A 12,347-nucleotide genomic window follows, 5' to 3' on the forward strand; every position below is an offset into this window, starting at 1 on the left:
TACAAATACAGACCAAAATACATTGTCAGTTGATTTATGGATCTGTCTGAGGCCTCGTTCACATGGCATTATTTCCGAGCGGAATCCGTAGGAAAAATTCTGTCTGGTAATTCCATTTCAGCAGAGTCCCATTGTTTTCATTTGGATTCTGCTGCACCGTGCACATGACAGAATTTGATCAGGGGAAATATCTGTCACGGAAATTCAAATTCCGGCCTTTGCAAAAACAATTGACCAATTATTTCAGAAAAATCAGCTCGGAAATGCATTGCGGTCTATGGAGACGCCACCTTTCTGAGCGGTCCTAGTGCCAACTCAACTCAGTTGGCACTTGCTGTGGACAGAATATCCGGCTGGACATTCTGCTAAGATTACGCCATGTGAACATTACCTGAGACAGAAACTGAATGTGATTTGCCCATAGCAACCAGTCTTAAATTGCTGTGGTAAAATGAAAGTTGAGCTTTGATTGATTGTTGGGCAAATCACTTCATGTTTTTTTTCTCAGGCCCAGATATAGGTGTGAACACAGCCATAGATGAGGGAGCGGAGCTGGACACAGTTGTGAGGAGAAGGGTAAAGTGTCAGTCCTGTCAGAAGAACTGTGAGGGGACATAATAAAGTACAGGATCACCTATGAGGGTGAAAGTGTGAGGGAGTGCATCATATAAAGAGAAGTTACTGAAATCTCCTGGGGGCCTGTAATGGCTGCTAAATCTCCTACAAAGCCATGTGCAATCTTTGTGTAAAGCGGAAGCGACCGGTCAGTGAGCGCTTGTTGCCAAAATGAAACAAAATGTATTTTATTTTATTGGTTGAAATATATCTGGTAACAATTGAGGCAGATTGATGAAAACTGTTTGTTGCCCATGGCAACCAGTCATAGCACAGCTTTAATTATTCAAATTGCTGTGGTAAAATGAAAGCGAAGATGTGATTGGTCACTATGGGTGAACACAACAATGTTAATCTCATATAGTTTGGATAGATCTGGGCCACTATGGGGGGGGCTCTCTGGCTGTTTCTGGTAATAGGGCCCCTAAGGCATAGTATTGTGGGCATTCTATGGCTATTGATGCAGTGGAAGCAGAAAAAGTGGCAAGAGTAAGAATTTGAGTACGGTAATTTATGAAATGTGAACGTACCCTAAAAGAGTCAAAGCATCTCCAAAATGGTAAGTCTTGTGGGTTGTCCCCAGGATGTAGGAGTTAGTATTTACCAAAAGTACCGTAGTCTAAGGGCATGTTAGCAAAGACGAAAACCATGTGTATAAAATTGCAAGTGGTTTATTTTTTGTTTGTGTTTTCACACAGCCACAGTGAGGGTCTCTAAAAAAATTAAAAGTTTTCGTTCTGTGCTACGGAACACTCCAATATGTACAAAAAAAAAAAAAAACACAAGTGGTTTTAATTTCAGTAGAAAAAAACACTGCTTACAGGTGAAACCTCACCAAAATCTGCCATGGTACTTGTTTTTATGCAGAAAAAAAAAAAACTAAGACGTAGAGTTTATAGGTTAAATAGTGTTTATAGGTGTGTGTTGTTTTTTTTTTTTTTTTTTTTAGGTGTTATTTGGGCCTTAATAATTTTTTTTTATGCAGTTCCGCATAGAAAACCACAGCAATGTGCACAAGAACCTTTTTAACCCCTTTACTCAATAGCCTGTTTTGACCTTAAAGGGGTACTCCGGCACTTAGACATCTTATCCCCTATCCAAAGGATAGGGGATAAGATGCCTGATCGCGGGCGTCCCGCCACTGGGGACTCCCGTGATCTTGCATGTAGCACCCCAGTTAAAATCAGTCCCTGGAGCATGTTCGCTCCGGGTCTGATTAACGGCGACCACTGGGCAGGCGGTGTGTGATGTCACGCCTCCGCCCTTGTGTGACATCACACTCCGCCCCTCAATGCAAGCCTATGGGAGGGGGTGTGACAGCCCAAACGTAGTCACTAGGTAACTCAGTTTGGGTCATTGAATTGGCTGTGGCCCCTGCCTATCCAAGCACAGATATATCAGCAGTAGTTATTGAGATTCTGTTAATGTATCTGTGCCTCGTAGGCAGAAATATTAATACGAACCCAGCCTAATAGAGGACTCCTTTCTACCACCAAGAGCCTCAAGAGCTGCCATATTGATAAAAAAAAAGGTCATAATCTGTGTATAGATAGGGTGTTATGTAATGTAAAGTCAGAAAATCAAGATAACTGAGTCCTGCAGTTGTTCACGCTTTGACACATTCTCAGTACACAACTACAAAGCAGATAAGAGCAACTTGGTCATCTTGAAATAAACTGTTATCCATTATGGTGACAAAGAGATGTAATTCATTTCTGTCTGTAGATATTGGAGCTAAAAGGACAGCTCCTGCCACTGGAGTTTCTTATGGATCCAATGTTTAACATCATAAGAAAGGGATCTTTAGGCAATCTCCTAACATACCCCTGTGTTTGACTTGACTTGGAGAAAATAGAATTAATCATTCCCCCCCCCCCATCCTGCTAAACCCTGCACCAGGTCTATCAATCACAGTGAATGGCTCTACTCTCTCTCCAGCACCCCAAGTTCACTGCCTTGGGGTCACTTTTGACTCGGCACTGTCTTTTAAACCACACATCCGGACCCTCACCACTGCCTGTCGCCTTCACCTCAAAAACGTCTCCTGAATCCGTTCATTCCTCAACTTTGACTCAACTAAACTATTGGTACATGCCCCCATCATCTCCCGCTTGGACTACTGCACTATCCTCCTCTGCGGCCTTTCATCAAAAACACTTGCTCCCCTACAATCCATCCTCAACTCAACTTAACTATTCCACCTCTCACCTCGCTTCTCCTCTGCCTATCCCCTCTGCCAATCCCTTTACTGGCTACCCGTTGCCCAACAAATTCAATGTAAACTGTTCACCATGACATATTAGGCCATCTACAACCTGTCCCCTCCATACATCTCTGACCTGATCTCCCTATACCGCCCCTCACAAAATCTCTGATTATCCTGAGACCTCTATGCGCCTGCACTTAACATGACCGTCTCCAAGACTTCTCCCGAGCTTCCTTCATACACTGGAACTCGCTACCACAGCACATCCGCCTCTCACTCACCATGAAGACCTTTAAAAGCTTCCTGAAGACCCATCTACTCAAGCAAGCCTACGACCTTCAATAATCCTCCTGCCTCTGCACTATTAATGGCTACTTCACTTGCTCTCCCCCTAACCTACTGTTTTCTTTCCTCTCCTTGTAGATTGTAAACCCTTCCCCTCTATATCAGTCTGCAAGTTTATCTGTGTAATGCTCAAAGTTCCCATGTTAGTGTGTAATGTACCTTTATAATATGTAAACTGCCCTGAAACCAAGGACGCTATATATACATAATAATAAAAACTTGAAAAGGGGAGGACTACAGAAAGTTTGTCTTTACAAAATACTGTTAGGGTACGTTTACACTGAGGAATTGACAATGAAAATGTCCTTTCTTCATTCCTCTTGGGACTCGCACCTTTCTGCTCTTGGAGCAAATGGAGCGGAAATACAGTAAGTGCCAAATAAAAGGGAGAATGACACCTTACAGTTCAGTTGGTGCACAGGGGATGGTCGCGTGGACCTCTCCCGTCTCTTCCTGTAGCCCTGCTTGACCTCAGAGCCCGAGCCGTTCCTCAGCAGTGATGTCAAGCCAAGGCCTTCTGGGACTATCACATGGCTCCACATCACTGCTGAGGGGCGACCCTGGCTCAATGATCCACCAGGACTACAGGAGACGGGAGAGGTCCGTCCGACCACCCCCAGTGCACCAACAGGACTGTAAGTATACAGGAGATATGTCTTGTATTTTTTTTTACCAGTGGCAGGGAAGTCACTTTCCCTTTAAACAAAGGGAATCTGCTGGTGGATTCCTCCGAAAGAATGGGCCTGTTTATTCTTTTAGTGGATCAATTTCCGCTGCAGATTCCACCGCTGAAAGTCTGCAGTTTTAATGGGTCAACAGAAGACCCATTCACACCAATGTCAAGGTTCATACAGTGGAACTCCTGAGCAAAATTCAGCGTGTGGAAATTCTTTAGTGTTAACATACCATCAGAATGTGTCAGAATCTTGTAATACCTTTATTATTGGACTATCTGCATCACTGGACTAATATGGCTACTCCAAACTAATCACAAGGAAGTCATTTTATGTTATGTTACTGATGAGTATTGACTTATCAGGAATAAAACTATAATTCAAGACCCCCCATAGCAAAGGTCAGGGTTAGCCCCCACCACCACCACTAGATAGCTGTAGACGGCACTATACTAATGCATGAAGCAGACTATATGGTTCTGCTCCTAGAAGGACCTGCAGAAAGACACTGCATTGGCTTTTCACTATACCTTAGTGGTCCTCCAGGCCTTAGAGCAGCTGTTCAAGTGAAGCCCATGTGCATTACCCTGTGGTCCATGGTTATAATACATCCATACATCATCTGTATTATCATGTGTATTATGTTCTGCCTGTGTGTAAATTCATTTTCTCTGGCTACTCTTGTTTCGTCCCAAACTCCGGAAAACACACTGCTGTTATTTGTCATCCTGTGAAATACCCCTTAATGTGTGTATGTGCCCATATGCAACAGGGGAGTAGGATTTTGAGCCTAGGGACTGAGCTGTACAATATGTTTACAGCTGTGAGGGCTGGAGAAGCACAGGGAAATACATAATTATATAGTATACCTATGTTTATGGATCAGGCTTATTGGGGGAAACCTATCATTCCATTTGCGCCAGCAGCAAATTTTGGTACATGCCATATGTGCACTAAAATTGTAGATTTTTTTTTTTACTTCTCCTGTCACTTTTGAAATATGTCAAGAAAAGTGGGTGGGGCTTAGTCACAGGGGTGTGATCTCAATGGCCCGTCAGGTTTACTACAGTATATATTATATTTTTAAAAGGAATCTGACATCAACGTCACCTACACTAACCTAAGTATTGCAGGCGATGATGAAAACACTCGTTTTTACAGGTTTATATTTGTCCCTCCCATTGCCGAGATATTCCCTAAAAGGTAAACATACAAAATTTGGTGCTTTGGTACACTATGGGTGTTTCCAACCCCCGAGGTGCACTGGTATTGCCCGCTCCCTTGTTACTGTAGCACACTGAATAAATGTTAATTTTTCCTTCCCCTAAGAACATACGCCATCTGTGCTAGGAGATCTCATCTGCACAGTCAGATCTTAAAGGGGTACTCCACTGCCCCAGTGTCCAGAACATTTAGTTCCAAATGCTGGGTATGGGCTATGGGGGGCGTTGAGGGGGCGGGGCATTGGCATCACGAGCTCCCGGCGCTGGCTCCAGTGTTCGGAACAGTTTGTTCCAAACACTGAGCAGCGGAGTACCCCTTTAAATGCCCTAATGATGATTCACTTCCTGTCTATGAATGCTATTGAGAACTTTGGAACAGAACATTACCAGACATCTACAGGTGATTTCATCGTTCATACACCTTCACAGATTATTGCTGCAGGTTTTGACCTTGGAACCATTATTACAAGTCAGTCGCTATCATAAAAGTGCTGAAAAGGAGGTTTATGGATACGGTAATGGAATGTGATGTTGCGTAGTTTGAGACAACAATTATCCAGTATTGCATTCCTGTCATTGACAGAAAGTGAATCCCTCCTTGATTGTTATCTTTAATTTACTGTGAATAAAGAATAGGGTGTAGCTGTAAGGAGTGCAGAGGTAGATAAATCAAGGAGGGACAAGGAGGCATGCAAGGTTATGGCACTTAAGCAGCTCAGCTCCGCCTCCTCGACACTTGGCTGAGAAATAAAAAGGTTGTTTTATAAGTTTGGTAACCCAGGAAAAGTACAGTTTGCTTTATACCCTTAGGCTGTGTTTATACCTCCAAATTTCTGGGCAGTATTCTGCATTGGAATTCCGCACAGAAATTCTGCAGCAGCAGAGTCCCATTGTATTCAATGGGATTCTGCTGCGCTGTGCACAAAGCGGAATTTCCACGCCAGATGTTACTGGCACAGAAATTCCGATTTCCGTGTCCTCAAAAAGAATTAACCTTTCCATTCTTTCTGCGGACTCGATGAGATGGCGCATTCCCGTGCAGTGCTAGTGCCAGCATGTTATGTTGGTGTCTGCAGTCTGCAGAATATCAGCACTGGAATTTTTCCATCTAGGCATTCCAACTTGTGAACATAGCCTAATAGATATCCACCAGTGTCTTCAGCTCTTAGCAGTAAATACAGCTGACAGATTCCTGACCATTAGGCACACTGTTTTGCTGACTGATCTTTCATTGTCAACCTTCAATCAATATTATCAAGAGATCATTCACAGCTTATCATTGGCTGTCCAGGAATGCTGGGAGTTGTAGTTTTGCATCAGCTGGAGAGTCCAGTGACTCCTATAAGTGAGACTAAGGCAACTTTTCCGGCAATGTTTAGGTGCACTGTTAATCGGTTTATTGCAGGTTTCTAGCAGGCATGTGAGTTTTACTGATGTAATATTAGACACAATAACCTTAAAGGGGTACTCTGGTGGAAAACATTTTTTTCTTTAAATCAACTGGTGCCAGAAAGTTAAACAGATTTGTAAATTACTTCTATTAAAAAATCTTAATCCTTTCAGTACTTGTCAGCTGCTGTATGCTCCAGAGGAAATTCTTTTCTTTTTGAATTTCTTTTTTGTCTTGTTCACAGTGCTCTCTGCTGACACCTAAAGCCTGTATCAGGAACTGTCCAGAGTAGGAGAAAATCCCCATAGCAAACCAATGCTGCTTGGGACAGTTCCTGTTACGGCCAGCAGGTGTCAGCAGAGAGCACTGTGGACAAGACAAAAAAGAAATTCAAAAAGAAAAGAATTTCCTCTATAGCATACAGCTGCTTAAAAGTACTAAAAAGATTAAGATTTTTTTAATAGAAGTAATTTACAAATCTGTTTAACTTTCTGGCACCAGTTGATTTAAAAAATAAATAAATAAATGTTTTCCACCACAGTACCCTTTTAAATAGCTTGGTTAGTATTAGCTACATACATATCGACTCTCCAGCTTTATTATTGGTCTGCTTAAAGGGGTAGTCCAGTGGTGAAAAACTTATCCCCTATCCTAAGGATAGGGGATAAGTTTGAGATTGCGGGGGGTCCGACCGCTGGGGCCCCCTGCGATCTCTCTGTACGGGGGCCAGGCTCTCCGGCCAGATAGCGGGTGTCGACCTCCACACGAAGCGGCAGCCGACACGCCCCCTCAATACATCTCTATGGCAGAGCCGGAGATTGCCGAAGGCAGCGCTTCGGCTCTGCCATAGAGTTGTATTGAGGGGGCGTGTCGGCCGCCGCTTCGTGCGGAGGTCGACACGCCCCCTTCCCGCGGGCTGTCGGGGCTCTGTACAGGAGATCTCAGGGGGCCCCAGCGGTCGGACACCCTGCAATCTCAAACTTATCCCCTATCCTTAGGATAGGGGATAAGTTGTTCACCACTGGGTTCACCACTGGACTACTCCTTTAAGTTGCCTTTTGTGTACGTTCCTAAGGTCAGAAAATTAGGTTGGGAACTTTTCTGAAGGGCACCGCAGCATTGGTGAGGTTGCATATAGTACAACTAAATAAAAGAATAGGGAAAATATCAGTCCTCAAAAACACAATGGCCGTCCAATGAATGGTGAATAAAGAAGACTGTTTATGGACTGGGTAATTAATTCATGGATTTACAGCAGAGTATGTGAAAAATATGTAAACAATAATATGTAAAGAATATGTAAAAAAAATATATAACATATTAAAAAAAATAAATGAAAATATAAATAAGGAGGGGGTAAATAAGGAGGACTGGTGTTATAGGAAATGGTGCAGGTTGACAATGTAATACAAATGTTACCTTCTAAGGCTGCATTCACACCACATTTTTGCAATACAGGTCCCGTATCAGGTTTTTGAAGAAAAACGGAGTCTTCAAAACCTGACTAAACTGTATCAAAACGTGTGTACAAATTTCAACCCGTATACAGTTAAAAACCATGTACGGTTTGAAAAATGATGTCCGGTTGCATCCATTTTTTTAAGAAAAAAACGTATACGTTTTTAACTTTTTAATTCCATGTTGAATAAAGTTTCACTTGTTTGACTGAAATTCCAAGAAAAAAACTGTGCAAAGTCAAAAAACGTATGGTGAAAACCGGATGGAACCGTACGCACATACGGTTCTGTATGGTTCCCATTGACTCCCATGTTAAAAAAAGACATATACGGTTTAATACGGTTTTTCACCCGGACCAAAAACCGTGGTAGACTTCGGTTTTGGGTACGGGGGGAAAAAAAAAAAACTGACAAAACCGTACAGGATGCAAAATGGACACAACCTGATGCATCTTTTGGCATACGGAGAGGCAATGCATACGGTTTTCAATACGGTTCCGTACGGTTTTCACATAGAAAACGTATACGGGAACTGTATTGCAAAAACGTGGTGTGAATGTACCCTGAGTAGCAATTAGAGATGAGCGAACTTACAGTAAATTCGATTCGTCACGAACTTCTCGGCTCGGCAGTTGCTGACTTTTCCTGCATAAATTAGTTCAGCTTTCAGGTGCTCTGGAAAAGGTGGATACAGTCCTAGGAGACTCTTTCCTAGGACTGTATCCACCTTTTCCAGCCCACCGGAGCACCGGAAAGCTGAACTAATTTAGGCAGGATAAGTCATCAACCGCCGAGCCGAGAAGTTCGTGATGAATCGAATTTACTGTATTTATTAATAAGTATTTGTTACTATTTATTAATAAGTAACAATTCATAGACAAAACCACAGGGCCCCTTTGGTTATTGAGTATAAAAAATTAATATTAAACTATTGCGCAATAGGTATTAAAGAATAACTCGTATGTCTGGTCTGATTAATGTGGGGGAAAAAAATACATAGATTAAATAGATAATAGTTCCCTGATCTGTAATATAACAATGCGACAATCTTATTGAGACACTGTCTAGCAGCATCTGATAAGCACAGCTATATACCTAGTGCAATGTTTCCCAACCAAGGTGCCTCCAGCTGTTGCAAAACTACAACTCCCAGTATGCCCGGACAGCCTTCGGCTGTCCGGGCATACTGGGAGTTGTAGTTTTGCAACAGCTGGAGGCACCCTGGTTGGAAAACACTGATTTAGGATATATCTGTGGGTATAGTTAGTCCATAGTGCACCACCCAATGCCTTTTGTTTATGAACAGATTGTTTACTCTCTTTCTTTTTCCGTACAGGGTAGTATCCCAATAACAGACATCTACACAGATCTAAAGGATGGCTTATACCTGTTACATCTCCTGGAGTTCATATCAGGGGAACAGCTGCCCAAACCGGCAAAAGGAAAAATGAGAGTCCATTTCTTAGAAAACAACAGCAAAGCTCTAGCTTTCCTGAAGTCCAAGGTCGGTTATACAGTCTGGAAAAATATTGTGGTCTCAGTATCATGTTATGTTTTTACAAATGTAGTTGCATAGGTTCCAAAATATATCATCACTTATTCCTTGTAATTTTATTATTATTATTATTTTTTTTTTTTGCATAGGTAATGGAACTTAGACTTGACTTCCGATATTTTGGAATAGGGACATACTATTTATTTTGTTACATAAGTAGCCATATTGTATCCATCTAAACAAAATGATGCCGTGCGCAAGTTCTTAAGCTATTACCTTCTTTAAAGGGGTTCTCCACCATAAGGTGATTTTAGTACGTACCTGGCAGACAGTAATGGACATGCTTAGGAATGATCTGCTCTTGTCTTTGGGCTAAATGGCTATGCTGTGAGATTACCATAACACTGTGGCTAGCTTTTTGTGAACTGGTATTTCCTGTTAGATTTTTCTTGTTTTGACTACAAATCCCATAATTCCATTTTCCTCCTTCCCACACATCAGCCACCCCACCCATTGAAACATAAGTGAGCTGCATCCATTCTAAAGACCTGTGGTTTTCAATCAGGGTGCCTACAGCTGTTGCATTAGTTGCAGATTGATCTCTCTCCCACCAAGCGATCCCTCCACCCATTGAAGCAGACAGGCTCCCTGTCATCAGCTGACTAGTGATGTCAGGTCTGAAAGCTGGGAAAAATCTGAGACAACAGTCATTTTGTATGCTGTTAAAAATAAATATTGAGGTGAAAAACACGGAAGAATTGTGAGAAAACCATCACACACAGGTACAGACACTATATTATGAACTACACTAACTTTACAGCCCCTGTAGCATAGTCAAATAAAATAAAAAATCCTGGAATACCATTGTATCTGGACCTTGAGCATAGTCTAGGCTAGTCTAGAATATGTAAGTTCATAAGCTACGTCTTTTTACTGAACTTTGAGCATGTTCTAGTCTGGTGTAGAATATGTAACAGTGGTTTTGAAATAAAACCACAAAGAAGAAAAAAATATGTATATAGCAAAAAAGTGAATTATCGTTTTTCCACTAACTTGGGTTCAGTGAAATATTTTACAGTCTGACCTGTAATGGGTATGGAAACATCTCATACATCCAGAAATAAGAAGACATCTATTGGTTTTATTATTTTAAAGAAATAGCTTCCATGAGAAATATTGCAGGTGATGCATCTACAGTATTATAAGAATGTACCAAAGGAGCTTTTATACACAGTGGAGGAAAAAAATATTGATCCCCTGATGATTTTGTATGTTTTCCCACTGACATAGAAATGATCAGTCTATGGTTTTTGCAGGTTTATTTGAACGGCATGCGACAGAATTACATCAAAAAGATCCAGAAAAATGTATTTCAGATAAGTTATGAATTGATTTGTATTTTACTCAGTGAAATAAGTATTGATCCCCTATGACAATCATCAAGATTTCTGGCTCCCAGATGTCTTATATACAGGTAATGAGCTGAGATGAAGAGCACTCCTTTCAAGGGAATGCTTCTTATCTCAGCATTTTACCTGTATAAAAAGTACCTGTCCACATAATCAATAAATACACCAACAAAACACAGTGTAGAGCCTAGTATAGGAGGGGAACTAATAATACATCCCTACAGTACTCCTAAGGCTATATGTATGTGGACATATCTATACTGCCAATACAGGGAACTCGAATACACCAACCTATATAACAAGAAAACTGTGGCAGACAACAACGTGAATGCAAATAATGTTTATTGTTTAAAATTACAATAAAAACAGGAATTGGCATCTGACAAATATGGAACATCTCTCATATAGAAGCTACTAATATAAGGTAAAAATGCCAACATAGCATCTCAAGATAGTACTAAGATTATACATAGCAGCATAACAACAATACAGTGCTGTATCCAGATTCAGTGCATAAGATATAAGCATAAAGTGCTAAAGTAAAGTACAAGCGCAGGATCACAGCAGCAAAATACCTACATGTGCAAGCAAAAAGTGCAACAGAGAGACGTCCACCCCTACGTCCGTTTCGGACTTGCGTCCTTCTTCCGGGAGTGGGGATGCCAATTCCTGTTTTTATTGTAATTTTAAACAATAAACATTATTTGCATTCACGTTGTTGTCTGCCACAGTTTTCTTGTTATATAGGTTGGTGCACATAATCAATAATAAGATTCCAAACTCTTCACCATGGCCTAGACCGAGCTAGAAAGAGCTGTGCAAGGATGTCAGGGACAAGATTGTAGACCTACACAAGGCTGGAATGGGCTACAAGACCATCGCCAAGCAGCTTGGTGAGAAGTTTACAATAGTTGGTGCCATTATTTGTTAATGGAAGAAACACAAAATAACCGCCAATCTTCCTCGGTCGGGGGCTCCATGTAAGATTTCACCTTGTGGAGTTTCAATGAGAATGGTGAGGAGTTCTTACAATGTTTGAAACGCCATGAGGTGAGATCTTCTAGCCCATTCCAGCCTTGTGTAGGTTTACAATCTTGTCCCTGACCGCCTTAGACAGCTCTTTGGTTTTGGCCATGGTGGTGAGAGAGTTTGGAATCTGATTGGTTGATTGATTCTGTGGATAAGTGTCTTTTATACAGGTAACAAGCAGAAATTAGGAGCATTCCCTTTGTGAGAGTCTTCACACATATAGAGAAAAAGCCAGGGCAACTCACCAAGTATGTATACTTCAAAACGTCTTTATTGTTCCATGAAGGGTACAAAGAGTGCAGGACATGGGTGGACGGTACACAAAGGGATGTTCGTTCGTGGCCCGAACATTTGCATTGGACTTTGCTATATCCAGCGTGCACCACCTGACGTGGTCTAGCCAACAGAGGTAGTGATTGACAGGTGCGAGTGATTAGGCGAGCTGTGCCGAGTAATCTCTCTACTACACAATTCCCTTTATGAGAGTGCTCCTAATCTCAGCTC

The 12,347-nt window shown here is 41.7% G+C and overlaps 1 protein-coding gene across 8 annotated transcripts in view; it reads left to right on the top strand.

Annotated features, from left to right (window-relative positions):
* Positions 1 to 12,347, top strand: part of SPTBN5 (spectrin beta, non-erythrocytic 5) — a 278,824-nt gene that overhangs the window by 16,972 nt on the left and 249,505 nt on the right. For 7 of the 8 annotated variants that reach the window (XR_008848753.1, XM_056545854.1, XM_056545855.1 and 4 more), the window contains one exon: positions 9,247 to 9,414. Coding sequence is in view for 7 of the 8 variants with exons in the window: in XM_056545854.1 (XP_056401829.1) it covers positions 9,247 to 9,414 (168 nt within the window). In the remaining variant the exon portion in view is untranslated. Of the gene's footprint in view, positions 1 to 1,024; positions 1,175 to 9,246; positions 9,415 to 12,347 lie in introns of those variants that run through there. The other variant, XM_056545858.1, reaches the window with a different exon arrangement.

Source organism: Hyla sarda, chromosome 11, assembly GCF_029499605.1.
Source record: "Hyla sarda isolate aHylSar1 chromosome 11, aHylSar1.hap1, whole genome shotgun sequence".
NCBI lineage: Eukaryota > Metazoa > Chordata > Amphibia > Anura > Hylidae > Hyla > Hyla sarda.